This window comes from Macaca nemestrina, chromosome 4 (assembly GCF_043159975.1).
Source record: "Macaca nemestrina isolate mMacNem1 chromosome 4, mMacNem.hap1, whole genome shotgun sequence".
Taxonomy (NCBI): Eukaryota; Metazoa; Chordata; class Mammalia; order Primates; family Cercopithecidae; genus Macaca; species Macaca nemestrina.
In genome coordinates, this window is record NC_092128.1 from 67629683 (window position 1) to 67655767 (window position 26085).

At 37.8% G+C, this 26085-nt stretch overlaps 1 protein-coding gene across 25 annotated transcripts in view; it reads left to right on the top strand.

The window, feature by feature from the left end:
• LOC105475451 (ADAM metallopeptidase domain 22) overlaps nucleotides 1-26085 on the top strand; it is a 247901-nt gene that overhangs the window by 149650 nt on the left and 72166 nt on the right. For all 25 annotated transcript variants that reach the window (XM_024790838.2, XM_011730693.2, XM_071094780.1 and 22 more), the window contains 5 exons: nucleotides 1680-1762; nucleotides 10856-10919; nucleotides 13014-13083; nucleotides 22336-22406; nucleotides 24708-24782. In XM_024790838.2, coding sequence (XP_024646606.1) covers nucleotides 1680-1762; nucleotides 10856-10919; nucleotides 13014-13083; nucleotides 22336-22406; nucleotides 24708-24782 — 363 coding nt within the window. The remainder of the gene's footprint in view (nucleotides 1-1679; nucleotides 1763-10855; nucleotides 10920-13013; nucleotides 13084-22335; nucleotides 22407-24707; nucleotides 24783-26085) is intronic.

Genomic DNA, 26085 nt, shown 5'->3' on the forward strand with positions numbered 1-26085 from the left:
CCTCCATGTGTGAAACACTGAACATTTTAAGTAGTGTTACTCCTTAAGTCCTACTGTGAAGTAGGTAACATTTGCCTCTTTAAACCACCCATCCTATCAGTCCTTTCTGTTTCACTCTTTCATATCTCAGTGAATCAATTTAATTAGAAGCTTTCAGCTACTGAAGAAATAGGAGATTAGTGATAGAATGGGAAGAGGTCATTTAGAGAAGAGCTTCTCAAACTTTAATGTGCATATGAATCACCTAGGGGCTTGTTAAAATACAGATTCTCATACAGTAGGTTTCGGGTGGGGCCTGAGATTCTGCATTTTTAACAAGCTCCTAGTGATGTCAATGCTGCTTGTCTCTGAACTGCACTCTGAGTAGCAAGTATTTAAAGGTGACATCCTAAGATGGCAGAAGATTTAACTTCTTACCTTTCCAGGCACATTTAACCAAATAAATGAATCTTTCTTAGTAGAATTTTGTTAATGCAATTGGATGCTAAGAAAAACTTCACAATTTAAAACGCTGCCCATAAACTGCTTACCAGTTAAAGCCATTGCTGGTTTGAGAAAAGAATGGTATGAACTTGCTTATCTGGTAATCAAGTTTTGATATAAACACTGTAAAAACAAGCATTTCCTCCATCAATATAATTTACTGACTCTCAAATGATTTATATTCATTTTTACTTAGCTTTGTGTAAAAGAGCATTGCTTTGCTGCTGCTCATGATTGAGTTGCTTTTTTTGTTTTTTTTGAGACAGGGTCTCTATTGCCCAGGCTGGAGTACAGTGGTGCCATCTCGGCTCACTGCAACCCCCACTTCCCTGGTTCAAGTGATTCTCCTACCTCAGCCTCCCGAGTAACTGGGATTACAGGCATGCGCCACCACACCTGGCTAATTTTTGTATTTTTATTTAGTAGAGACAGGGTTTCACCATATTGGTTGGGCTGGTTTGGAACTCCTGACCTCAAGTGACCCACCCATCTAAGTCTCCCAAAGTGCTGGGATTACAGGCGTGAGCCACTGCACCTGGCCTATGGTTGAATTTCTTATAACTAGGAAAGCAGATGATTAAACTTTGGTGCAAGGGCCACATACGTATTTTCTTTCTTTTCTTATTTTTTTCATTTTTTCTTTTGAGACAGAATTTCACTCTTTTTGTCCAGGCTGGAGTGCAGTGGCAAAATCACAGCTCACTGCAGCCTCGAACTCCTGGGTTCAAATGATCCTCCTGCCTCAACCTCCCAAGAGGCTAGGACTACAGATGCATGCCACCACATCCATCTGATTTGTAAATTTTTTTTTTGTAGAGACAGGGTCTTGCTATGTTGCTCAGGCTGGTCTTGAACTCCGGCCTCGCCTCCAAAAGCATTGAAACTATAGACATGAGACACTGTGCCTGACTCCCCATGTGTATTTCAATATCTCTTTCTTTGTTCCTCTAATATCACCTACATAAAAGAAAGGTTAAGTCAACTTTTGTTTCCCTGAATTTTGATTTGGAGTCAGCTCACTCAGAGTGTTTATGAATAATTCTGTTAGAAAAAGCTTGATAGTGCTAATCTGAATAATGAAATATCATGTAGAGCTCTAGATGTGGAGATACATTGTGAGTAGAAACCTCCTGTGAAATGAAGCAGCTGATTCTCCTTGTGATGCAAAGGCTTACATTCTTTATTTCTGTTTTCAGGGAGGAGAGCACTGTTACTACCAGGGCCATATCCGAGGAAACCCTGCCTCATTTGTTGCATTGTCAACATGCCATGGACTTCAGTAAGTGTTCAAAAAGTTATTTGTACTGTTTATTTTTTCAATAATTTATTTTCTTTAGTATGAATGCACTATAGTAGATATCCCTATTTTGTGTCAAGAAATAATTTTAAATCAGTGATGGATCTGATTTTTTTTTCCATTTTGTGTTTTATAAACCAAGCAGATTTTATTATTATTATTACACTTTAAATTCTAGGGTACATATGCACAACATGCAGGTTTGTTACATATGTATACATGTGCCATGTTGGTGTGCTGCACCCATTAACTTGTCATTTACATTAGGTATATCTCCTAATGCTATCCCTCTCCACTCTTCCCACCCCACAACAGGCCCCGGTGTGTGATGTTCGCCTTCCTGTATCTAAGTGTTCTCATTGTTCAATTCCCACCTATGAGTGAGAACATGCAGTGTTTGGTTTTTTGGCCTTGCAATAGTTTGCTCAGAATGATGGTTTCCAACTTCATCCATGTCCCTACAAAGGACACGAACTCATCCTTTTTGATGGCTGCATAGTATTCCATGGTGTATATGTGCCACATTTTCTTAATCCAGTCTGTCACTGATGGACATTTGGGTTGATTCCAAGTCTTTACTATTGTGAATAGTGCTGCAATAAACATATGTGTGCATGTGTCTTTATAGCAGTATGATTTGTAATCCTTTGGGTATATCCCCAGTAATGGGATGGCTGGGTCAAATGGTATTTCTAGTTCTAGATCCTTGAGGAATTGCTACACTGTCTTCCACGATGGTTGAACTAGTATACAGTCCTACCAACAGTGTAAAAGTGTTCCTATTTCTCCACATCCTCTCTAGCACCTGTTGTTTCCTGACTTTTTAATGATCGCCATTCTAACTGATGTGAGATGGTATCTCATTGTGGTTTTGATTTGCATTTCTCTGATGGCTAGTGATGATGAGCATTTTTTCATGTGTCTGTTGGCTGCATAAATGTCTTCTTTTGAGAAGTGTCTGTTCATATCCTTTGCATACTTTTTGATGGGGTTGTTTGTTTTTTTCTTGTAAATTTGTTTGAGTTCTTCTTAGATTCTGGATATTAGCCCTTTGTCAGATGAGTAGATTGCAAAAATGTTCTCCCATTTTGTAGGTTGCCTGTTCACTCTGATGGTAGTTTCTTTTGCTGTGCAGAAGCTCTTTAGTTTAATGAGATCCCATTTGTCAATTTTGGCTTTTGTTTCCATTGCTTTTGGTGTTTTAGACATGAAGTCCTTGCCCATGCCTATGTCCTGAATAGTATTGCCTAGGTTTTCTTCTAGGGTTTTTATGGTTTTAGGTCTAACATTTAAGTCTTTAATCCATCTTGAATAAATTTTTATATAAGGTGTAAGGAAAGGATCCAGTTTCAGCTTTCTACTTATGGCTAGCCAGTTTTCCCAGAAACATTAACGGAATCCTTTCCCCATTTCTTGTTTTTGTGAGGCTGGTCAAAGATCAGATGGTTGTAGATGTGTGGTATTATTTCTGAGGCCTCTGTTCTGTTCCATTGGTCCATATCTCTGTTTTGGTACTAGTACCATGCTGTTTTGGTTACTGTAGCCTTGTAGTATAGTTTGAAGTCAGGTAGCATGATGCCTCCAACTTTGTTCTTTTGGCTTAGGATTGTCTTGGCAATGCGGGCTCTTTTTTGGTTCCATACGAACTTTAAAGTAGTTTTTTCCAATTCTGTGAAGAAAGTCATTGGTAGCTTGATGGGGATGGCATTGAATCTGTAAATTACCTTGGGCAATATGGCCATTTTCACGATATTGATTCTTCCTATCCGTGAGCATGGAATGTTCTTCCATTTGTTTGTGTTCTCTTTTATTTCGTTGAGCAGTGGTTTCTGGTTCTCCTTGAAGAGGTCCTTCACATCCCTTGTAAGCTGGATTCCTAGGTATTTTATTCTCTTTGAAGCAATTGTGAATGGAAGTTCATTCATGATTTGGCTGTCTGTTTGTCTGTTATTGGTGTATAAGAATGCTTGTGATTTTTGCACATTGATTTTGTATCCTGAGACTTTGCTGAGGTTGCTTATTAGCTTAAGGAGATTTTGGGCTGAGACGATGGGGTTTTCTAAATATACAATCATGTCATCTGCAAACAGGGACAATTTGACTTCCTCTTTTCCTAATTGAATACCCTTTATTTCTTTCTCCTGCCTGATTGCCCTGGGCAAGAACTTCCAACACTATGTTGAATAGGAGTAGTGAGAGAGGGCATCCCTGTCTTGTGCCAGTTTTCAAAGGAAATGCTTCCAGTTTTTGCCCATTCAGTATGATATTGGCTGTGGGTTTGTCATAAATAGCTTTTATTATTTTGAGATACATCCCATCAATACCTAATTTATTGAGAGTTTTTAGCATGAAGGGCGGTTTAATTTTGTCAAAGGCCTTTTCTAACCAAGCGGATTTTTAAATCAGGGTTGCAAATGACCGGGCTTGGTGGCTCGTGCCTATAATCCCAGCATTTTGGGGGGCCAAGGGTGGCGGATCACCTGAGGTCAGGAGTTCGAGACCATCCCGGCCAACATGGTGAAACCCTATCCTACTAAAAATACAAAAATTAACCTGGCATGGTGGCAGGAGCCTGTAATCCCAGCTACTTGGGAGGCTGAAGGAGGAGAATCACTTGAACCTGTGAGGCGGAGGTTGCAGTGAGCCGAGACCATGCCACTGCACTCCAGCCTGTGGAATAGAGTGAGACTCTGATTTAAAAAAAAAAAAAAAGAAAGAAAAGAAAATTTCTACATTTTGCAAAAGAAATAAAACATATATATTGTCAAGAAAAAGACAAGAAGCATACATTAAGATGATGCTAGACTCCATCTCAAAAAAATTCAATAAAATTAGAGTCGCAGAAAACAGAGGCTTTTGAATTTCACAATGATACTTTAAAATAATATTTGAAGCATTTTTCTAGTTTCATCCAAATTCAGACAGGAGTGGTTTGGGTTAACTTTGGTGTCTGTTTCTGTGGATGTTTAGCCCCTTGAAATACCCCTATTCCTTCTTCATATGTTTTTATGTTTTCATCAAATAATAGAAGTTTCGGTAAATGGTAACTCTTGTCTCCTTATTCAAAGAGAAAAGGTTTCTCGTGACCTCAAGAGTGCATATGTCTTTGCCCCTTTTTTTTCAGCCTGAATCCCACCTAATTAACAGCAAATCTGTGGGAGGGTCTGTCGTTTCTCAGAGATCTCCAAGGAACAAAGTTCATCCTTCCTCAGGGCCTTGCTTCCTTTCTCATAACCTTCTCTGTCGAATACTGTTTGCTGATGTTTAACATGGGAATACGTCCACTTCCTCCATCCTGTCGATAATGATAATGCACAGGTGGTTGTTTCTTACTTGTTTTGTAACCCTTTATAAAGCTACCATGTCATTCCTCAGCATTCTCTTTTAACTAAATCATTTCATTTCCTTCTTGTGTGTTTTAATTTTTGTCACAGAACAAGCCAGCACTTTAGTTTTGTTAAATTTTCGTTGAGGAACTTTAAAATAATTCCTTTTTGTTACCAAGTTAGATATGTGGCTTTTCATCTAACAAGCAGTTACTGGGTGTTTCCTGTGTGCCAACCCTAGGAATATTAAGGCAATTGAAACACAAGTCCTGGGAGTTCACAGTCTCATGAAGAGTCCAAATCTAGCCCATTTCCTGATGTGGAACCCCATAGGTATATTTGATTATTTTTTGAGAGAGAGAGGAAAAAAAAGGGAAAAAATGCAAGCTAAGCATTGTCACTGAAGAACAGGTAGCACCTAAGGGCTCCGGAGACATGCCACCTGAAGACGGTGAAGTGCAATAGGTTGGAATAGCATATCCAAGGGAGCGGGTTACACTGACAGATCTTAAATCTAGGAAAGAGAGCGAATGGACACGGCCAGAAAATCTAGCTAGTCTGCCTGAGTGACACCTCTAGTCAGGATCTGGGAGTAAGCATATTAGGCAGAAAGGAAAGAAGAATATAAGGGTGAGTTAAATAACCAGAGATAGGAGGCCATGTCCTGAGAGCATGGAAGACTTCCATTTCCTTGTTTGTGCTAAAAGACTACTGTGAATAAAGGTGTACATTTATTTACTTTAAATACATTCTATGAAGAAAGAGGTTTTTACAAACATGGAATCCATGCTTAATATTGGGCAGTCTCTGTTTTCTTATTAGGAAAAAGCAATATTGAAGTCCTTTTCAGCAGTAAAATTGTTACATCTGAACTCAAGACAAGCACATCTGTCACCTAGGAATAGTACAGTGACACCTGTCCCCATTTGTGACAGCAAGTGTATATTGGAGGGTAATAAATGAGGTGGTTGTTTTCCTTTCTCTCTCTTAAAATCTCAATCCAAAGTCATAGTGTCAGCATCTTTCTCAGTACTCGTTCCAGTCTGCCTTCTGGTTTTCCAAATGGGCTCAATGTTGTCAGAATCAGAGAGAAGATATTTGTGCCTTCTAAGGGCTATAAATGGATCTGAGAACCTAAGAATGATACCTGTTAGTAATCCTACTATAGTCATGTAAAGAAGGATTGAAAAATAACTTTTAGGCCAGGTACGGTGGCTCACCCCTGTAATCCCAGGTGTGAGCCACTGTGCCCTCCCTTTCCTTCCCTTTCCTTCCCTTCCTTTCCCTTCCCTTCCCTTCCACTTCCCTTCCACTTCCCTTCCACTTCCCTTCCACTTCCCTTCCACTTCCCTTTCACTTCCCCTTCTCTTCTCTTCTCTTCTCTTCTCTTCTCTTCTCTTCTCTTCTCTTCTCTCTTGTTTTATTCTTTCATTCATTTGTTCATTTGTTCATTCGTTCATTCTTTCTTTCTTTCACTCTTTTCTGTCAGAGTCTCACTCTGTCCCGGACTGGAGTGCAGTGGTGTGATCTCAGCTCACTGCAGCCTCTGCCTCCCAGGCTCAAGTGATTCTCCTGCCTCAGCCTCCCAAGTAGCTGCGATTATAGGCACCTGCCACCATGGCTGGCTAATTTCTTATTTCACTTTGGGAGGCTGAGGTGGGTGGACCACCTGAGGTCAGGAGTTTGAGACCAGCCTGGCCAACCTGATGAAACCTTGTCTCTACTAAAAACACAAAATTAAGCTGGGCATAGTGGTGGGTACTTGTAATCCCTGCTACTTGGGAGGTTGAGGCAGGAGAATCACCTAAGCCCAGGAGGCAGAGGTTGCAGTGAGCTGAGATCGTGCCATTGCACTCCAGCCTGGGTGACAGAGTGAGACTCCGTGTCAACAAAACCCAAGGAAAAATAACTTTTAGGAGATTGTATAGTAACTGGATTAGGAATAGAACTCAGAATCCTGCCTTAGTTATTTATTTTTATTTATTTTATTTTTGAGATGGAGTCTCGCTCTGTCACCAGGTTGGAGTGTAGTGGCACGATCTCAGCTCACTGCAACCTCCGCCTCCCAGGTTCAAGCCATTCTTGTTCTGAGCCTCCTGAGTAGCTGGAATTACAGGTGCCTGCCACCACGCCCATCTAATTTTTGTATTTTCAGTAGAGACAGGGTTTTGACATGTTGACCAGGTTGGTCTTGAACTCCTGACCTCGTGATCCGCCCACCTCAGCCTCCCAAAGTGCTGGGATTACAGGGTTATTTTAATTAAGTAGATTTTACTTCTCCTTTTAAGAATGTTTTTATTTGAAACTAAATAAAAATAAACAGAAAATCTATCATGCATCTTGGAACATTGTCAGAATTGTGTATGACCATTTTAAGCTCTCTTAGACTTTTATGAGCACGTAGGATAAATATACCCTTGTATCATCTTGTTATTTAGTAATTATTACTTCTCGTCTTAACTTTACCTTCTGAACAGAAATTTCTGGAAGAAATATTTTGGGGCAATGTTATGAAATATTGAATAATGTATGTTGTCCCAATTACAGTGGTTTAGATATGAGATGTATTATGTCATCCATGACTCATCCTTTATAAATTACCAAGTGCGTATTTTTTTTCATTTTGGATTTCTTAAATCAGTTGAATAACATAAATAAGGGAAAACCAGATTCGTATATCTTTCCCATAAAGAACCTGCAAGGTCACGTTTGTTCAGAGTCAAAGGACTAATACACAGTGTTTTGGTTTTGGTGTGTTTGGTGTTATGACAAAAATCTTGTTACTATGGGAACCGTAAAGAATGGAGTTAAATGTGAGTTTATTGCCCTCTTGTGGAAATTTGTAAGAATGGCTTTTTCCTTTCAAAATCTTATTTTGATACAACCTTTTGAAATTTTAGCTCAATTGATCTGTGATGACTTGGTCTTAGCTATAGGTTTTTATCAAGTATACTGTTATGGACTCAATATAAAAGGATTTATATAAATAAACAAAAATATTTCAGTTCTCAAAGCATATAAAACACAAGTATTTTTTCATTATTAAGGAATTAATAATGGCACATTATCATATAGCAATCTAGAGTCTTCTGAGATACAGACAGTGTCAGAATCTGTTGTCTTCATATTGCTTACATGATGTCTAAGTCCACTAAAAAGAAATGACTTTCCCATTGGACGTTAACCTAATGTAAGGATAAATAACACTCAGTACTATTTTAACAAAGTAATCTGCTCGCTACTTTGTTGGTGTTGCCACATGAATTTTGGCAAAGTGTGATGGCTTCATATGACTTTCTGGATGGATCTGGCTAGTTCTCAGCAAGGGTAGAGAGATACTCCCTGCCATATTTGGTCTACTTTTTTGAAAGGCTCTCCGTCTGACTCCTTGGGCACATATTGTCAGTAATGTCTTACAAACTGCATCTGTTTATCTTTAAATTCCAAATAGAATGTCATCCAAATTCAGAAAGTACATGTGGCTGAAAACAGTGCAGCTGTGAGAACAATCATACTGTGAGTATATAGAAGTTGAGGACATGTGGAAGATGTTATAGCAGGAATGAAAGAATTTGGATAGAGGCAGAACTTGGAGGCCATTATAATTATAGCTCATGGAATTTCACCAATTTCACTAAGTCTTCAATGAAAAACAAATACTAGTTTATGTTTAGGAGCTTGGCTGTCATATAGTCATTTCTACCAAAAACTAAAAAATTACCACAGAAGCTCATAGCTTTACTACCCTCAGATGCCTGAATGATAAGACAAGTTTCTTTAACATCATAAAGGGCCTGATCTCAGTAAAAGGATCATATTCTTCTAAAAGCAGCAGCTATCAGAATCTGTCTGAGTGGGAGTTGAGGCCATTTGTATATTTAAGTGCTCTCCAGAGGATTTCTCAGATGGCTGGTAGCCACCCCCAGCCTATGGGGTCCAAAATGGATCTTTTTTTTTTTTTTTTTTTTTTTTTTTTTAAAGAAATGTAGGGTCTTGCTCTGTCACCCAGGCTGGAGTGCAGTGGCACAGTCATCAGTCACCGCAGCCTCGAACTCTTGGGCTCCAGTGATCTTCCCACCTAAGCCTCCCAAATAGCTAGGACTACAGGTGTGCATCGCCAGGCCCAGCTAACTTTTTAAAACCTTTTTGTAGAGAGAGAGTCTTGCCGCTCACTACATTGCCCAGGCTGGTCTCAAACTCCTGGCCTCATGTGATTCCCCCCACCTTTTCTTCCAAAGTGTTGGGATTCCAGATGTGAGCACCATGCCCAGCTCAAAACTGAACACTTAAAGAATTTGCATCCTTCCCTCTGCTCCCTGCTTCCCTAGGCCCATCCCAATAAGCTCCTTCTGCATCCCCCCTTCCCCCCACCGCTTTTTTTTTTTTTTTTGAAACAGGGTCTCACTCCGTCACATCGTTTTTTTTTATCTTGTTAAACGCCACGTCCGTTTTTCCAGTTGCTCAGGTCAAAACTTGGAGTCTTCACTAACTCTTCTCTGTTTTACATACTTTGTTTCAAATCCATTAATAAATCCTATTGGTTCTACTTTCAAAATATATCCCAAATTTGACCAGTTCTCACCACTTCCACTATTACTGCTCTGATCTAAGCCAGCACCTTCTTTCACCTGGATTATTGCAGTAACTTCCCTACTTCTATCCTTGCTGTGCTAAAAATTATTGTAACACAGAAGCTGGCGTGATCATTATAAAACTTAAGGAAGTTTGTATTTCCCCTCTGCTTAGAACTTTGCAGTGGCTCTTCATCTCTCTTAGAGTAAAAGCCAAGGCCCTAGGAGGTGCCCAGCTGGTATAGCCCCCACGGCCCTCTGGCACCATTTATTGCCCTTCACCTGATTATTTTCTTCCCTAGAATTTATCACTGTCTCTCTCTCTCTCTATATATATATAGTATGTCCTCCCTAGAATACTCATCAGCACCACAAGGACAGATAATTGGTCTGTTTTGTTTGCTATTGTGTCCCCAGCACCTACAACAGTGCATTGTAGGTGCTCTGTAAACATGTTGATTGAATGCATGAATGCATGAATGTAGGTAGGTAACAGGTTGCAAATGGGCAGTTCATGGTCCCATCTGTCTGGGCTCTATTCCTATTTCTGCTCTTACTGGTTAAATAATTTGGCAAGTTACTTTATCTCTTTGGGTTTCAGTTTCCTTACCTGTAAAATAAGGATAGTCGTTGTACTTCCCTTGTAGATTTGTGGAAAAGATTAAATGAGTGTAAAGTATTTAGCTTGTGGCACGTTGTTCAAATGTGTTAGCTCTTGTTACTAGAGCGTCTTCCATGTTTATGGTAGGTCGGTCATTCTCAGTATAGTCCCTGAAAACCTGCCTCAGGATCACCTGGAGCTTATTTAAAATGCAGTTTCCTGGGTTCCAGTCCAGAAATCTGAGAAGAGTCCTGAAAGACCTGCGTTTTTACTAGCTCTCCAGGTGGCTTGTTGCATATGAAAATCTGGGAATTCTATGTTAGACGGAGGAGTGATGGGCAACAGCTAGAGCATGGCAATCCTGAGCATGGGGTCAGGTGAGGATGAGGGGACTCTACCTATAAGGAATTGGAAGGAGGGGCCTTTCCCTCTCAGTGGTGTGTGTGGTGTGTCTGGAGGTGATGGTTGGGACTGGGAAATAGGCATTGAGAAGCAAATGGGTCCGCTGATTTTAAAATGATCTTGTTCTGGGATGAGAGTCGATAGCCATGCCTAATTATTTTCTTGTCATTGGCAGTGGGATGTTCTATGACGGGAACCACACATATCTCATTGAGCCAGAAGAAAATGACACTACTCAAGTAAGTGCTCCTTCCATTTGTTGTGGCAAATGGAAATGTTTGTGCTGAGAGCTTTTTTCCTCTCCTTTTTTTTCTACTTTATTTCATTTTTATATTGTTTAGGGTTAAGATAGTAAACATATGTACAGATGCTCCTCGCTTATGTTGGGTCTATGTCCTGATAAACCTATCATAAGTTAAAAATATTATAAGTCAAAAATATATTTAATACCCTGATAAATGCATCATAAAGTCAAAAACATGTAAGTTGGGGACTGTCTGTATATTTTAAACTAAATATTGAGTAAGTCAAAACCACAAGTGTTTTTTAAAAAATTTCTTGCCGGGTGTGGTGGCTCACGCCTGTAATCCTGGCACTTTTGGAGGCTGAGGCGGGCATGAGATCGGGAGTTCGAGACCAGCCTGGCCAACTTGGTGAAACCCCATCTCTACTAAAATCCAAAAATTAGCCAGGTGTGGTGGCATGTGCCTATAATCCCTGCTACTTGGGAGGCTGAGGCAGGAGTATTGCTTGAACCTCCTGCCACTGCACTCCAGCCTGGGCGACAGAGTGAGACTCCATCTCCAAAACAAACAAACAAACAGCAAATTTCTTTTGTTTCTTTCTCTTTTATTTTGGAAATATAATACTTTCCCTTTGAGGTGTTCTGAAACCTCTATTTCCATCTCCACCCTAATGTGTTATGATCTTTCTTAGTCTGACTTGGCTACCATAACAAAATCCTGTAGACTGGGTTGCTTAACCAACAGAAACTTTTATCTTTATCTCAGTTCTGGGCACAGGAAGTCCAAGGTGCCAGCATGGTTGACATCTGGTGAGGGCTCTTTGTTTGAGTTGCAGACAGCTGCCTTCTCACTGTGTTCTCACATGGCAGAGAGGGAGAGAGAACTCTGGTTGTCTCCTCTTGTTATAAGGGTACCAGCTATACTGAATGAGGATCTTACCCTTATGACCTCCTTTATCATTTATCACTGCCTCACAGGCCTTATCTCCAGACAAAGTCACCCTGGGTGCCAGGGTCTCAATATGAGAATTTTGGGGACACACACACATTCAGTCCATAACAGATCAAATCCACAGGTCTATGATTTTTCACCTCTCCTCTCTTTTCTAGATTCCAGATTTTTCTCTGTTGTCTATTCCTTTTAAGGCTCTATGCTGATGAAGTTTAGAGAACCCTGAGTCATCTTAATCCTCTCCCTCACTTTAGCTGAAACATTCATTTCCCACAAATTAGAAGAAGTTGAATTAATATTATAGACTACAGAGAAACATAATACACTTTCATTCTAGCTCTGTTCGTACAAATATTCTTCCTTGTATTACACAACATTAGTCAAGCAGAGAGGCAAATCCTTTCAAGAAACATACATGGTTTTTTCACCCATAAACCATCTTGTTTGGGAAATTCTCTGTATTGTATATTATTTTATGGGTACCCACTGCTGCCTGTCTTGTCACTTTGCTTGACAGTATGATTTTTTTAAGATAATATGAAACCTATGACATTCTAATTTTTTTTTTTTAGTAATTAGATGAAACCAGATGAAATTATATTTGAGTGTTTATTAACTTTTTAGAAGAAAAATATGACTTTTTATCTCTTGCTTTTTAATATAGCTTGTATGACACTTGAATTTCAGAACAGGGTCCACTTTGAACATTTACTTATACCAGGCATCCTGCTCCCCAATACTGTGAAAATTGTTAGCTCTGTAGTCTTTGCCTACCAAAGCTCTCTGACTTTTAAAAGGCTGCAGGGATCCGTGAAAGGAACCAGTAATAAAAAAACATTAAGTCATTTTGCCAAATGTCTTATTTGTCCTTGGGGGAATAGATTCATTCATTTGTTTTCCATTACTGTAGGCTTTGGCTTCTCTGTGAAGGCATTTTTCTTCTCATTGGATATTGCTCTGGTGCTGAGAGAATTCAGGAGCGAATAGGAGGGGTTGGGCAATGGTTCATCACCTCTCTAAACCCAGGAGAATGCATAGGCAAGCTGTGGTTCTTTTAAGGGTCTCCAGCTACATTTGCCTAAGGCTGGAGATAATTCGGTTGTACACGCTTAATCACTGTTGCTTGTGTCATTTCAGGAGGATTTCCATTTTCATTCGGTTTACAAATCCAGACTGTTTGAATTTCCCTTGGATGATCTTCCATCTGGTATGATGTTCATATAGTGACTTTTTATTTAAAAGACAACTTCGGTAATTTATTTAATGCCTTAGAACTAATCTGTTTGTGGAGTATCATTAGCCCACATCTGCTTTTGACGTTTTTAGAGGGAGAGCCAAGTCACATCAAGAGGGAGAATAAAATGCAAACTGGCCTCACAGATGAGTTTGGAAAGATGTGGAGGAAAACTTGAAAAAATTTTTAAATTGAAAATAAGGCACTAAAGGAGAAACAAGATTAGAGCAAGAATTGGTCTGTGAGACAAAGTGCATACAAGTTCATTCTTGGTGAAATACTGGTCTTGTAAACATAGGGATGAACTCTTAATCATTTCCCTATTTATTGTTTTCCTTGTCTCTTTTTTGCTCTAGAATTTTAAGAAAGAACTATTATAGGTTAACTTTTGTTATCATTATGTGCTATTTGTGAAATTAGTCTTTTCTTCTCATCTACACTGAAATGGACCTAGGTTAATTTTAAGAGTGTTTGTCTCCCAAGATTACTTATGATTTACTATAATAAGTTAGAAGAAAACAAGAAATAGACAAATGTCAAAAATACAAATTTTGTGAAATATTTTCAAAAGTAAGCTTATTTATTTTAGGTCGAATAAATGGACCTAGCAACCTATGTTGCTTCTAGAGTTGCTTCTAAGTCTTCACATGACAAGAAGGGCGGTACATGCATACTTTGCCCTCCTTAGTGGAGCAGTGATTATGTAGAGTGCGTTTCTCTTTGACTGTGCTGGACTCATTTGTTTTCTCCTGAAGACAAGACAGCACTCTGAATATCTTTATTCAGAAGATATCTGGATATCTGGTATGGAGATGCTTCCTCCCCTATTTAGTGAACCTTATTTAATTTAATTTAATTTAATTAATTAATTTATTTTTTGTTTTGTTTTGTTTTGTTTTGTTTTTGAGACAAAGTCTTGCTCTATCGCCCAGCCTGGAATGCAGTGGCGCGACCTCAGCTCACTGCAACCTCAGCCTCCTGGGTTCAAGCAATTCTTCTGCCTCAGCCTCCCGAGTAGTTGGGACTACAGGCATGCACCAGTACGCCTGGCTAATTTTTGTATTTTTGGTGGAGACAGGATTTCACCATATTGGGTAGACTGGTCTCGAACTCCTGACCTCGTGATCCACCTGCCTCAGCCTCCCAAAGTGCCAGGTTTACAGGTGTGAGCCACCGTGCCCAGCCTGATTATTTTAATTTTTAATCTCATTTTAAGCTTTGCAGCAGCCTTGTAAGATTAATGTTATTCCCGGTTTGTAGATGAAGAAACAGAGCTCAGCTAGTTTGTCTTTTCCAGGGTCCCACAGCTAGCAAGGGGTGAAGTTGAGTTTTGAATTATGACACTGTGAAAATGTACTATGGTAGAGAATCACAGAGGGAAATCACAGAGGGAAATCACAGAAATCACCAGCCTGAGAGTAATCCTAAACTAATGCTTAGAAAATCACTTAGAAGTTTACATTGTCCCTTTATCAGAAAATGAAGTAAATGTTTCCTAATGTTCCTTTCTCTCTGACATAAGTTTTTAACTCCTCATCCTCCTGTAATTTCCCTAAAGAGAATGAACATTCTTTCCCCTTCTTTCCTGCTGCCAGAGGGAGAGAAGATTTAATAGAATTTACTATTTTGAAAAATTTTCAAATGGGAATATAGATGCTCTTAACCTCTCACAGACTTTTTAGACGGTTCTTTCAGTGGTCTTATAAAACTTTTTACAATCCCTATTCTGATAAGAAAATAAATCATGACTAGCTGTGTGGGAATAAAGCTATAATTTAATGGGTATTACTGGAAGCAGTCAACATTAATTAATATTTAAAGTAATAAATAAAGATTTTCCCCTAAAGACTTGATTGTAGGCTTGCTAGGATTTTTTTTTTTTTTTTGAGGAAATTGTTCAGGGTTTCTTTCCAGCAGAAACTTTGGTGGTGACTTGGCAGTTTTGCTGTTATTAAAATGATTTTTTAGACATATTCTTTGAAAACTCAGGTCTGTTTCAATTAGTTTCTAGTTTTCCTCATCAGAAGTTGGCACTGTCAATTTTGAGAGAGTTTTGTCTCCCAACATTACTTATGATTTACTGTGATAAATTAAAAGAAAACAAGAAATAGACAAATAAATGTCACAACTACAATTTCTGTGAAATAGTCTCAAAAGTAAGCTTATTTATTTTAGAATGCATAAAGTTTAACTGGGTTATAGATTATCAACATCATCATCTTGTTATGTTGTATGTATTTCCCAGAGATAGAAATAGGATCAGCTATTCCCCAAACTTGTTGGACTGTGGAACGTTTCCTTTACATGGCATGCACCTGTCTCAGGACTAGTGTTTCTGAGAACATATTCTGGGAAAATCTTATTTCCTATGGATGCCTATGTACCCAGTTAAAAAAATATGCAATGAAATATAAAAGTCTTGAGTACTATTCAATAAATTTTTACATACATACACTCTTGTTGAGAGAGAGAGCATTTCTGTTACCCCAGTAACTTCCTTTGTACCCTCTGTAGTTGGTGCCTACCACCTCTGCCGTTTCTTTTGTCTGTTGTAGAACTTTATACAGATGGAATCATGTACTATTTGCAGCTTCTTTTGCTTAGCACATGCCTATGAGGTTTATGTTGTCAAGAGTAGCAATGGTTCATTCTTTTAAATTATTGAATATATTGTGTCCTATGAATATGCCACTTGTTTTCTGCAGGGGGATGGGTTCTTGCACTGTTGCCCAGGCTGGAGTGCAATGGTGCCATCTTGGCTCACTGCAGCCTCCGCCCCCTGGGTTCAAGCAATTCTCCTGCCTCAGGCTCCCAAGTAGCTGGGGTTACAGGCGTACGTTACCATGCTTGGCTAATTTTTGTATTTTTAGTAGAGACAGGGTTTTACCATGTTGGTTAGGCTGGTCTCAAATTCCTGACCTTGGGTGATCCACGCGCCTTGGCCTCCCAAAGTGCTGGGATTACTGGCATAAGCCACCACGCCTGGCCTATAACACAATTTTTAATCTATTGGTTGATGGACATTTGGGTTGTTTCTGGTTTTTGACTATTATGAGAAAAGCAACTATGCACGTTCTTGTACAAGTCTTTTCTATGGGCACATATTTTAATTTCTTCGGTAAACACCAAGGAATACATTTGCTGGGCCGTAGGGTAGGTACATGTTTAACTGTGTTGAAAGTGTCCTCGAACTTTAGCATGCATCAGAATCATCTGGAGGACCGGTAACCACAGATTGCTGGCCCTATCTTGAGAGTTTTAAATCAGTATATCTTGGGTGGGTTTGGAGAATTTGCATTTCCAGTACTTCCCAGGTGATGCTAATGCTGCTGGTGCTGGAATCACACTTTGAGAACCACCGTTTTATGAGGAATTGCTGAAACCGTTTTCCAAAGTGGGTACACAAAGTGGTATACTTGCGTCAGCACTCTGAGAGTTTTAATTGTTCCACATCTTGACCAACATCTGCTCTGTTATTCTTTTTTTTTTTTTTTTTTTTTTTTTTTTTTGAGACGGAGTCTTGCTCTGTGCCCCAGGCTGGAGTGCAGTGGCGCGATCTCGGCTCACTGCAAGCTCCGCCCCCCCGGGTTCACGCCATTCTCCTGCCTCAGCCTCCCGAGTAGCTGGGACTACAGGCGCCTGCCACCTCGCCCGGCTAATTTTCTTGTATTTTTAGTAGAGACGGGGTTTCACCGTGTTAGCCAGGATGGTCTCGATCTCCTGACCTCGTGATCCGCCCGTCTCGGCCTCCCAAAGTGCTAGGATTACAGGCTTGAGCCACCGCGCCCGGCCTGCTCTGTTATTCTTTAATTTTAGCTGTTCTAGTGTATTTGGTGCTATCTCACTGTGGTTTAAATTTGCATTTTTCTTGTGATTAATGATGTGTAGGATATACACTTATTCGCCACTAATCAGAATTTCTGTCTTTTTGTTGTTAAGTTGTAGGAGTACTTACATACTCTAGATCGAAGGCCTTTGCCAAATATGGCTTATGAATATCTTTTCCCCAGTCTTTGGTTTGCTTATTTACTTACTTAATGGCATCTTGTGATGAACAGATGTTTTAAATTTTGTGAAGTTTAACATTAGTTTTTATCATTATTGCTTTCTCCATGCTAAGTAATTTTTGCTAGCTTCCGAGTTTTGAAGATATTTTCTAGTGTTTTCTTCTAAAAACTCTATAGTTTTATTTTTTATGTTTAGATCTAGGATCCTCTTCAAATTACATTTTGTACACGGTGAAAAGTAGGGGTTAAGTTTTATTTTATTATTTTTTATGTGAATACACAATTATTCTAATACTATTTGTTGAAAAGAGTTTCCTTTCCTTTAATCAATGAATTGTTTTGATGTCTTTGTCAAAAAATATTAATATGAGTCAATTTCGGCCGGGCGCGGTGGCTCAAGCCTGTAATCCCAGCACTTTGGGAGGCCGAGATGGGCGGATCACGAGGTCAGGAGATCGAGACCATCCTGGCTAACCCAGTGAAACCCTGTCTCTACTGAAAAATACAAAAAACTAGCCGGGCGAGGTGGCGGGCGCCTGTAGTCCCAGCTATTCGGGAGGCTGAGGCAGGAGAATGGCGTAAACCCGGGAGGCGGAGCTTGCAGTGAGCTGAGATCTAGCCACTGCACTCCAGCCTGGGTGACAGAGCCAGACTCCGTCTCAAAAAAAAAAAAAAAAAGAGTCAATTTCTTGACTCTTACTTTATTTGGCTACCCTTATCATACTTTGTTTTGCTTACTGTGGCTTTATATAAGTTTTGAAATCAAATAACATAAATCCTCCAATTCTGTTTTTTCCCCCCAAAATTTTGGCTATTCTGGGCTCTTTATATTTCCCTACAAATTTTAGAAACTACTTGTCAATTTCTGTAAATTCTGGGATTTTTATTAGAATTGTATTAAAAGTATGCATTAATGGGGAAAAACAGCATGTCATTAGTAGTGAGTCTAAAATTTCTTTCAGTATTTGGTCATTTTTAGTGTAGATGTTGTATTAGTTATTATCTATTGCTTATCTATTGTATTATCTATTGCTGTGTAACAAATTACTCTAAAGTCTAGTGGCTTTAATAAACAAACATTATTATCTCATAATTTCTGAGAATCAGGAACCTGGGTGTGGTTTAGCTGGGTGCCTCTGGCCCACGGTGTCATGAGTTTGTAGCGTAACTGTCAGCTGGGACTCCAGTTTCATTTGAAGGCTCAACTGGGGAGGATTCGCTTCTGAGCTCACTCATATGATTGTTGTGAGGCCTTAGTACCTCACCACATGGGCCTCTCCACAGGGTTGCCCCCCACCAACCTGGTAGCTAACTTTTTCTAGGAGAGAGCGAGAGACCAAGAGAAGAGAGAGAATGAGACACAATGCCTAAGATGGAAGCTACAGTATTTTTGTTAACCTGATCTCAAAAGCAACATCTGATCACTTTTACTGTATAGTATTTATTAGAAATGAGTCACAGGGTCCAGCCTTCTCTCAAGGGAATGAGATTATACAGTGGCATTGTATTAGTTATCTATTGCTGAGGAATACATTTTTATTATGTACAGAAAAATTAGTAGCTGAGTAATAAATTACCACAAAATGCACCTCTTAAGACAATACACACTTATTATCTCATAGTTTCTGTGGATCAGGAGTCCAAGAATGGCTTAGATGGGTTCTCCACTTCAAAGGCCCTCACAGGCTGCAGTGAAGGTGTTTTCTAGGACTTTGTCTCATCTCAAGGCTCAACTGTGGAAGGATATGCAGTGGTTGTTGGCAGAATTCCGTTCTTTTTAGCCTCTTAGACCAAGGGCCTTGGTTTCTTGCTGGCTTTGGCTGATGGTTACTCTTTTTCTCACATGGGCCTCTCCATAGGGCAGCTCACAACACTGGTGCTCGTGTAATGAAAGCCGGTAAGAAAGAGAGTCTCTAGCAAGATGAGTTACAATCTTACATAATGTTATCTGGAGAAATGACCTTTGCTGTATTCCATTGGTTGGAAGCAAGTTACAGGTTTTACTTACACTCAGAGAGAGGGTATTACACAAGGGCGTGAGTACCAGGAGGTGGAGACTATTAGAGGTCATCTTAAAGTCTGTCAAATTCTTCTCTTTGGCCCCCAGTGATTCTTGTCTCTTTTACCTACAAAATACATTCTCTTCCTCCCTAGGTCTCTAAGAGTTTCATCCTGTTATAGCATCTGCTCTAAGTCTAGAATCTCATTATCTAAATCAGGTCCAGGTGTGGATGAGGGTCTTTGGATGTAATTTCTCTTAATCCTTCTGTATGTAAAACTAAAGAGACAAGTTATCTGCCCTATGTACTCCCAGGATCCAGTAATGGGCCAGCTATAGACATTCGCTTACAAAAGAGGGAACATTTGAGAAACAAGAAAGACACCGACATTGCAGTTCTGAAATTCTGCTGGGCAAATGTTGACCCTTTTTGATTGGGTTTCAAGGCCTGGAAAGAATTCTCCATGACTCTTGGCTCTATGTTCTCAGCTCTTGATTCTGCTCATCCTTCCTTTTCTATGAAAGGTAGTACATATTTGCAGCTGAGTAGTTTTATCAGTCTGCTATTCTAGTTTGCTAAGAGTTTTTATCCAGAATAGGTGTTGAATTTTGTCAAATGCTTTTCTATGTCTATTGAGATGATCATTCTCCTTTAATCTGTTAATGTGATGAATTGTATAAATTGATGTTTTGAATATGAAACTAATTTGCATTCTCAAATGGGCCCCAGTTGGTTATGGTGGATTATATTTTTGTGTATTACTGGGTTTGATTTGCCTATGTTTTGTTAAACATTTTTAATATATAGGTTCAGAAAGCATATTGGACTCTAGTTTTCTTTTCTGGTTTTAGTACCAGGGTTTTGCTGGTCTTACAAGATGTGTTAGGAAAAGTTTCCGACTCCTTTTTTTTTAAGTTTGTGTAAAAGTGGTATTATTTCTTCCTTTAATGTTTGGTAGAATTCATCAGTGAAGTCATCTGACCTTATGGTTTTCTTGGAGAGTTTAATTAAGAATTAAAGTTATTTAATAGATACAAGATTATTCAGATTATCTACATATACACATGTTCAAGGAATTTTATCTAAATTAACAACTTTATTGGCATAAAGCTCTTAATAATATCCTCATATTATCTTTTTAATATCTATAGAATCTGTAGTGATTTGCTTTCTTTATTGATCAAGTCCTGCTGATCAATTTTATTGATTTTTGTTTTTAAGTTTTTAGTCTCACTTTTTTCTATTTGATTTGTGTTTAATTTGCTCTTATTTTTCTGGGCTGTTAAGGTGGAAGGTTAGGTCATAATTTAAACTTTTTTTTCTTTTCTAACATAACCCCTTAAAGCTATGCATTTCCCTTCAAGCACTAAATGCCTTACCTGCATCCCTCGTATTTTGACTTGTCATATTTTTACTTTAGGTCAAAACATTTTCTAAATTACCAGGTGATTTCTTCGTTGTCCAATGGGTTATTTAGAAATGAAGAGCTTAGTATCGAAATACTTGGTTATTTTGTTCCAAGCACCTTTTTATTATAGATTTTTTAATTTAATAGAATTGCAATAAGAGAAAATACTCTGTGTCATTTCATTTTCTTTAAATAAAATTTATTGGGACTTGCTTTATGATCTATGATATTGCCTGTCTTGGTGAATGTTTCATGTGTTCTTAAAAAGGATATGTATTCTTCAATTATTGGGTAAAGTGTTAAAAATACCAACTTAGTTAAATTGGTTAATAGTGTAAAGTCTTCTGTGTCCATATGATTCTGTTTGCTTTTTTTTTTTCTTTCAATTACTGAGGGAGGATTGTTGAAATCCTTAACTGTAACTTTGAATTTGTCTATTTCTCCTTTCAGGTCTGTCACTTTTTGCTTTATGTATTTTGAAACTCTGTTATTAGGTGAATAAACATTTAGGAGCATTGTGTCTTTTTGATGAATCAACCCATTTATAATTAGGAAATAGTTTCCTTTCTCCCAGATTCTTATTGTCCTGAAGTTACATTGTCTGATATTAATATTTCCTTCACAGTTCTCTTGTGATTAATGTTTGTAAGGTGTATCCTCTTCCATACTTTAAATTTAAAGTGCCCCTCTTCTAAACAGCATGTAGTTAAGTCTTGCATTAAAAAAAAAATCCAGTCTCGTAATCTTTGCCTTTTAGGTGCAACGTTTAGTCTGTTTACATTTAATGAATTATTGATATGAGATGGGTTACTTTTGTAATCTTGTTTTTCTGTTTTTCCTATTAGTTTTTTTTTTTTTTAATTATAAAAGAGAACTTATTCCCTTTCTCAGCAAATCCCTTGTATGCCCAGGCCATAGCACTCTGAAAAACGACATGATGGGAGAATATTTGAACATGAAATAAAGAGAGAATATTAATTTCCTTACCCTGATTTTATTATTCAATTTCTTGGTCACAGATTTCTCTGACCATTATTATCTCTCCTTTATGAACAGTATCCAAAAATAATGATAATGGTTCACCTTGAGTGTTTTATAGCATTATTCCTATAATAAGCCCCTTCAGATTGTTCAATCATCAAAGTTTTAGGAAATCTGTACCCTAGGGAAAGATTGCAACTTTCCTTTCACTTTGTAGAAAAATCCTCCCTTATAAATAACCTAATCTTATATTCAGAGATGAATCTATGTGCATAAACAGTTGATGTATGATTTTCACATCTGCTACCAAGAGCAGATAAAGCCTGAGATTAATTTGGTTATGGGCAAAGAAGAATGTAAATTAATTGGAAAAAATTAACTCAAAACTTTGGTGTCCTATAACAATTTCTTAATAAATTATGAACTCAGAAATGTGTGATTATTTTTTCTACTTCTCATTGCTCGTCTTCTATATTTTGCTTCCTCGAGAAGGTTAGTAATGGAAGTGAAAGTTGAGTTGGCTGTTTAGAAGATTCCTAGTAAATAACGTAATGATATTTATAGGAGAAATATGAAAATTTTTTTGAAGTAAATTAGAACAGAAATAATGTTCTATATTTTGCAAATTATATTCATCCTTTAAATGTTTATTTAGTATTAATATAGTAAATTAATGTTTAGTATTGACATACTAAATGTTTTGTGTGATCATTAAGTATAGCATTATATATTATAAAATTCATAAGAAAGAAGGGCAGGTAAAACTTTGCCCTATATTGAAGAAATCTGACAAATTCACTAAGTTAAATTAAATTTAATTTCCTTTTAGAATTTCAACAAGTAAACATTACTCCACCAAAATTTATTTTGAAGCCAAGACCAAAAAGGAGTAAACGGCAGGTATGTATTCACAGTGGTATGTCGTGTTATTTTAAAACAATTGTCAACTGCCAATCATTTTAATCTACGGTAAGTCTGTGTGAGAGGGTGAGTATTAGTTTGGGAATTTGTCAGGATGTGGCAAACCGTAAGGGTGACAGATCTGAAGAAGCAGCAGAAAGGGGAACCATGTTATTTCACAGATGCAAAAAGGATTCAAGACAGTGGTGATAATATGTTTCTTCATCATATTATGGGTTATGAGGCTCCTGCTTGTGGCATCTCAGGTTCTTTCTACAATAGGCTTCTTTCCTTGCCCAGATATGTACCACATCATGGAATCCACTTGTATGGTTTATATCCTTGTATTTATTACCTTGACTATAACCCCTTAGGAATGAATCAATCCAGTTGTGAAGCCACAAAATGCTTTTGTCTCACTTGAGCAATCTTTGGAGTCCAGGATATAAAATTAGGTCATGGGCTTTATGATTGTTCCACTGGATATTGGACTGGGTAATAATAACTGTTGATATGATGCTTTAAACCAAATGAAGTCGGTACTATTATTCCCCTTTCACTGAAAGAAAAATGATGACTCTGACATGAGAAAATGACTTGCTCAAATCACAGAGCTGGCAAGTAGTTTAGAAAAGTTAAGAGTTGTGGCCATCAGAATCAAGATGTCACCACTGTGGTGATGTGGGCAGGGGAGGTGGCCATTAAAAACACAAGATGAAGGAAATAGATCTCTAGTAAGATCAAGAAGTTGAAGGAATCAGGTGTCTTCTTTTTATTACCTTGAAATAAAATACATGTTTATAGACAGATTTTTATTGTGAATAATTATTGCTAAATCTTATTGAATGCTATTGAATACTTACCTTGTAAAATCCTTATAATAGGGTCTATTATAAGAATTTTAACTATATTAACACATGTAACCCTCAAAAACCTTAAGAGGAAGGTGTTATCACAGGTTAAGTATACCTTTTCCAAAATGCTTGGGACCAGAAGTGTTGCAGATTTTGATGTGTGTGTGTGTGTGTGTGTGTGTGTGTGTGTGTGTGTGTGGCGCGGAGGGGAGAGTGGGGGTGGATTTCAGAATATTTACATGATACTTAGTGGTTCAGCATCCCTAATTCAAAAATTAGAAATCTGAAGTGCTCCAGTGAGCATTTCTTTTGAGTGTCATATTGGTGCTCAGAAAGTTTTTCATTTTGGAGCATTTGGAGTTTTGGATTTTTAGATGAGAGATATTCAACCTATAATATCCTCATTTTACTGATGAGGACATTGAACGTAAGAGAATCAAGAAACTTGCCCAAAGCCACATAGGGTGACTCTGGTGGAGTTGGGATTCTGACCTAGGAAGTCTGGTCTCAGAGAGGTGCTTATAACCACATATACGCCATATATTGCCTCTCAGACCCATGTGTTCCGTGAATTACTACTATGACCTTTATAAATGTTGTGAATGTTTATATATGTATATACACACACACATATATACACACATATAAACTCATATATATGATTATATATAAACTCATATATAAACATATATATATATATTTATATGAATAGGTAGAGACATATTTATCTTGAGGCCCAGTTAGATAAAATGATTACCATCAGGATTTAATGTGAAACTATTGTTTTTGAATTATAGACTGAAAGAATAGGACAATATTCTAGAAAGCTAGCTGTAATAGATAAGACTGACTGGGAGTTCTCAAAGCTATTTTAACAAAGACCCCATGTCATTTGGGGATCCTCTGAACCATCCTAGATGAAGGCACGTGACTCACTCCCAGTTTGGAGATTAAATAATAAAAGTGCCAATCACTCCAGTCCCTGTACCCTCTCAGAGATCTTCAGAGGACCCAAAAGAATGCTCTTCATATGTTACTATTTTCAAGATAGACTGTTAAATAAAATTGCTAGATGCAGAAAGGAGTGAAATAAACGGAAGTACAAAATAAAGGATATATTCACATTTAGTTTTATATGCATAAATATTTTTGGAAGGAACCAGTAACTTGCTGTATCCATTGTGGGGGAAGGACTAGGAACTGAGTAGGTGGAGAATAAAGGTGAGAGGAAGACATTCATCTTCTGTTCTTTTATACTTCTTAAATTTTCTGAGCCATGTTAATTTATTACCAACTCAGAAACTAAACAAATTGATGAAAAAATTTTTTAATGCTAAAGGAATAAAAAGGGAAAATTTTGTTTTGTCAGTTTCTTCCATATTTTTTAGGTTTTCACAGCCGAGTTTAGAGGGCTGAATTAGGTGCTGTTTCCTTTCCTGTGTTACAGCTTCGTCGATATCCTCGTAATGTAGAAGAAGAAACCAAATACATTGAACTGATGATTGTGAATGATCACCTTATGGTAGGATTTGCTGTTGTTTTTAAGCCTGTTCGTGCCTGGGGTAAAACTGGTGAGTGTAAAAATATGTTTAGAAAAAACAAGAAGCCCATCAAGCTGTAACCTGGAGAAGGTATTTGTATAATCAAATATATTTGTTAACTAGCAACAACCTGCAATTAGGAAATATTCATAGGTGGAAATAACTAGCAGTAATTTTTGAGTTTTCAAAAATACTTTGTAACTCAGTATCAACTTGTGAATTTGCTTGGTTAGTAGAGGTGCTAATATTTGAATCTCCACTTACTAAAATGACAAGGTTTAAAAAAATGGAAATTCCATTTTATATTGAAAAAGTGAGGCACCAATTATGTGACATTTTAGTTTGCAAGGTACAACTTTATCTTAATAAAAGAAAAGCAATTTTTCTATTTTGGTGTTACTGTGCAGAAATCATATGCAAATGCTTACATAGCTAACCAGTGAAGATTCTTAGGATAAGAACTTGACAAAACTTTCATGTTGTTGAATCAAATTATTTCGACCCATAGTGTTTATATTCAGTTAATGGGCATATTGCAGGCAGTATGACTACATTCATAGCACAGCAATGAGTTATAATGCTAATTGTTCCGTGTAACCAAAGTTTTAAACTAAAAATGTTTAATGATGTATATTGCTGAATTTTACTTAAGTTCAGGTACAAGTGCATTTTACTTTGACCTGCTTATTTGAGGAAAAGATTATCATTTATTTAGGTATGATTAAATACATAATTTAGATCTTAATTATTACAGTTGCTAATAATAATAATCACAACATAATCAGGATTGAGTGCTGCTTCCTTCTTCAAGCTAGGTCTAAGTTTTATCTTTCCACCTATTTGAATCCAGTGAATGTTACTGTTCCCCAGGACTTTTATAAAATAAGTTATAACAACATATATTTTGAGCATTTTAGATAGTCACAAATTTAGATATCCATAGACATCTGTAGACATATAATATAAGTGAAATGAACCAGCTATAAGACAGCATAGGTGGGTGAGGCCTGTGGTGAAAAGAATGGTGTGTGGCCTGTCTAAGGGAAGCAACTGCCTCTCAGTGTTTGCCAGTTATTACCAGGTGGGAATGCTAATTTTAACTGAAGCCAGAAATTGGATTTTACATGATATTTCCTGATTTTTAAAACACATTTGAGACTAAACAAAGATCTATGTGATCCACATCTGCCCTGTATGCCACCTTGTTGTGACCTTTATCTTAGAGCTTTCTTCTTCCTGAATAAGTCTTATAGAACTTTTCGATTTGTATGCTTTTAGCAGTGT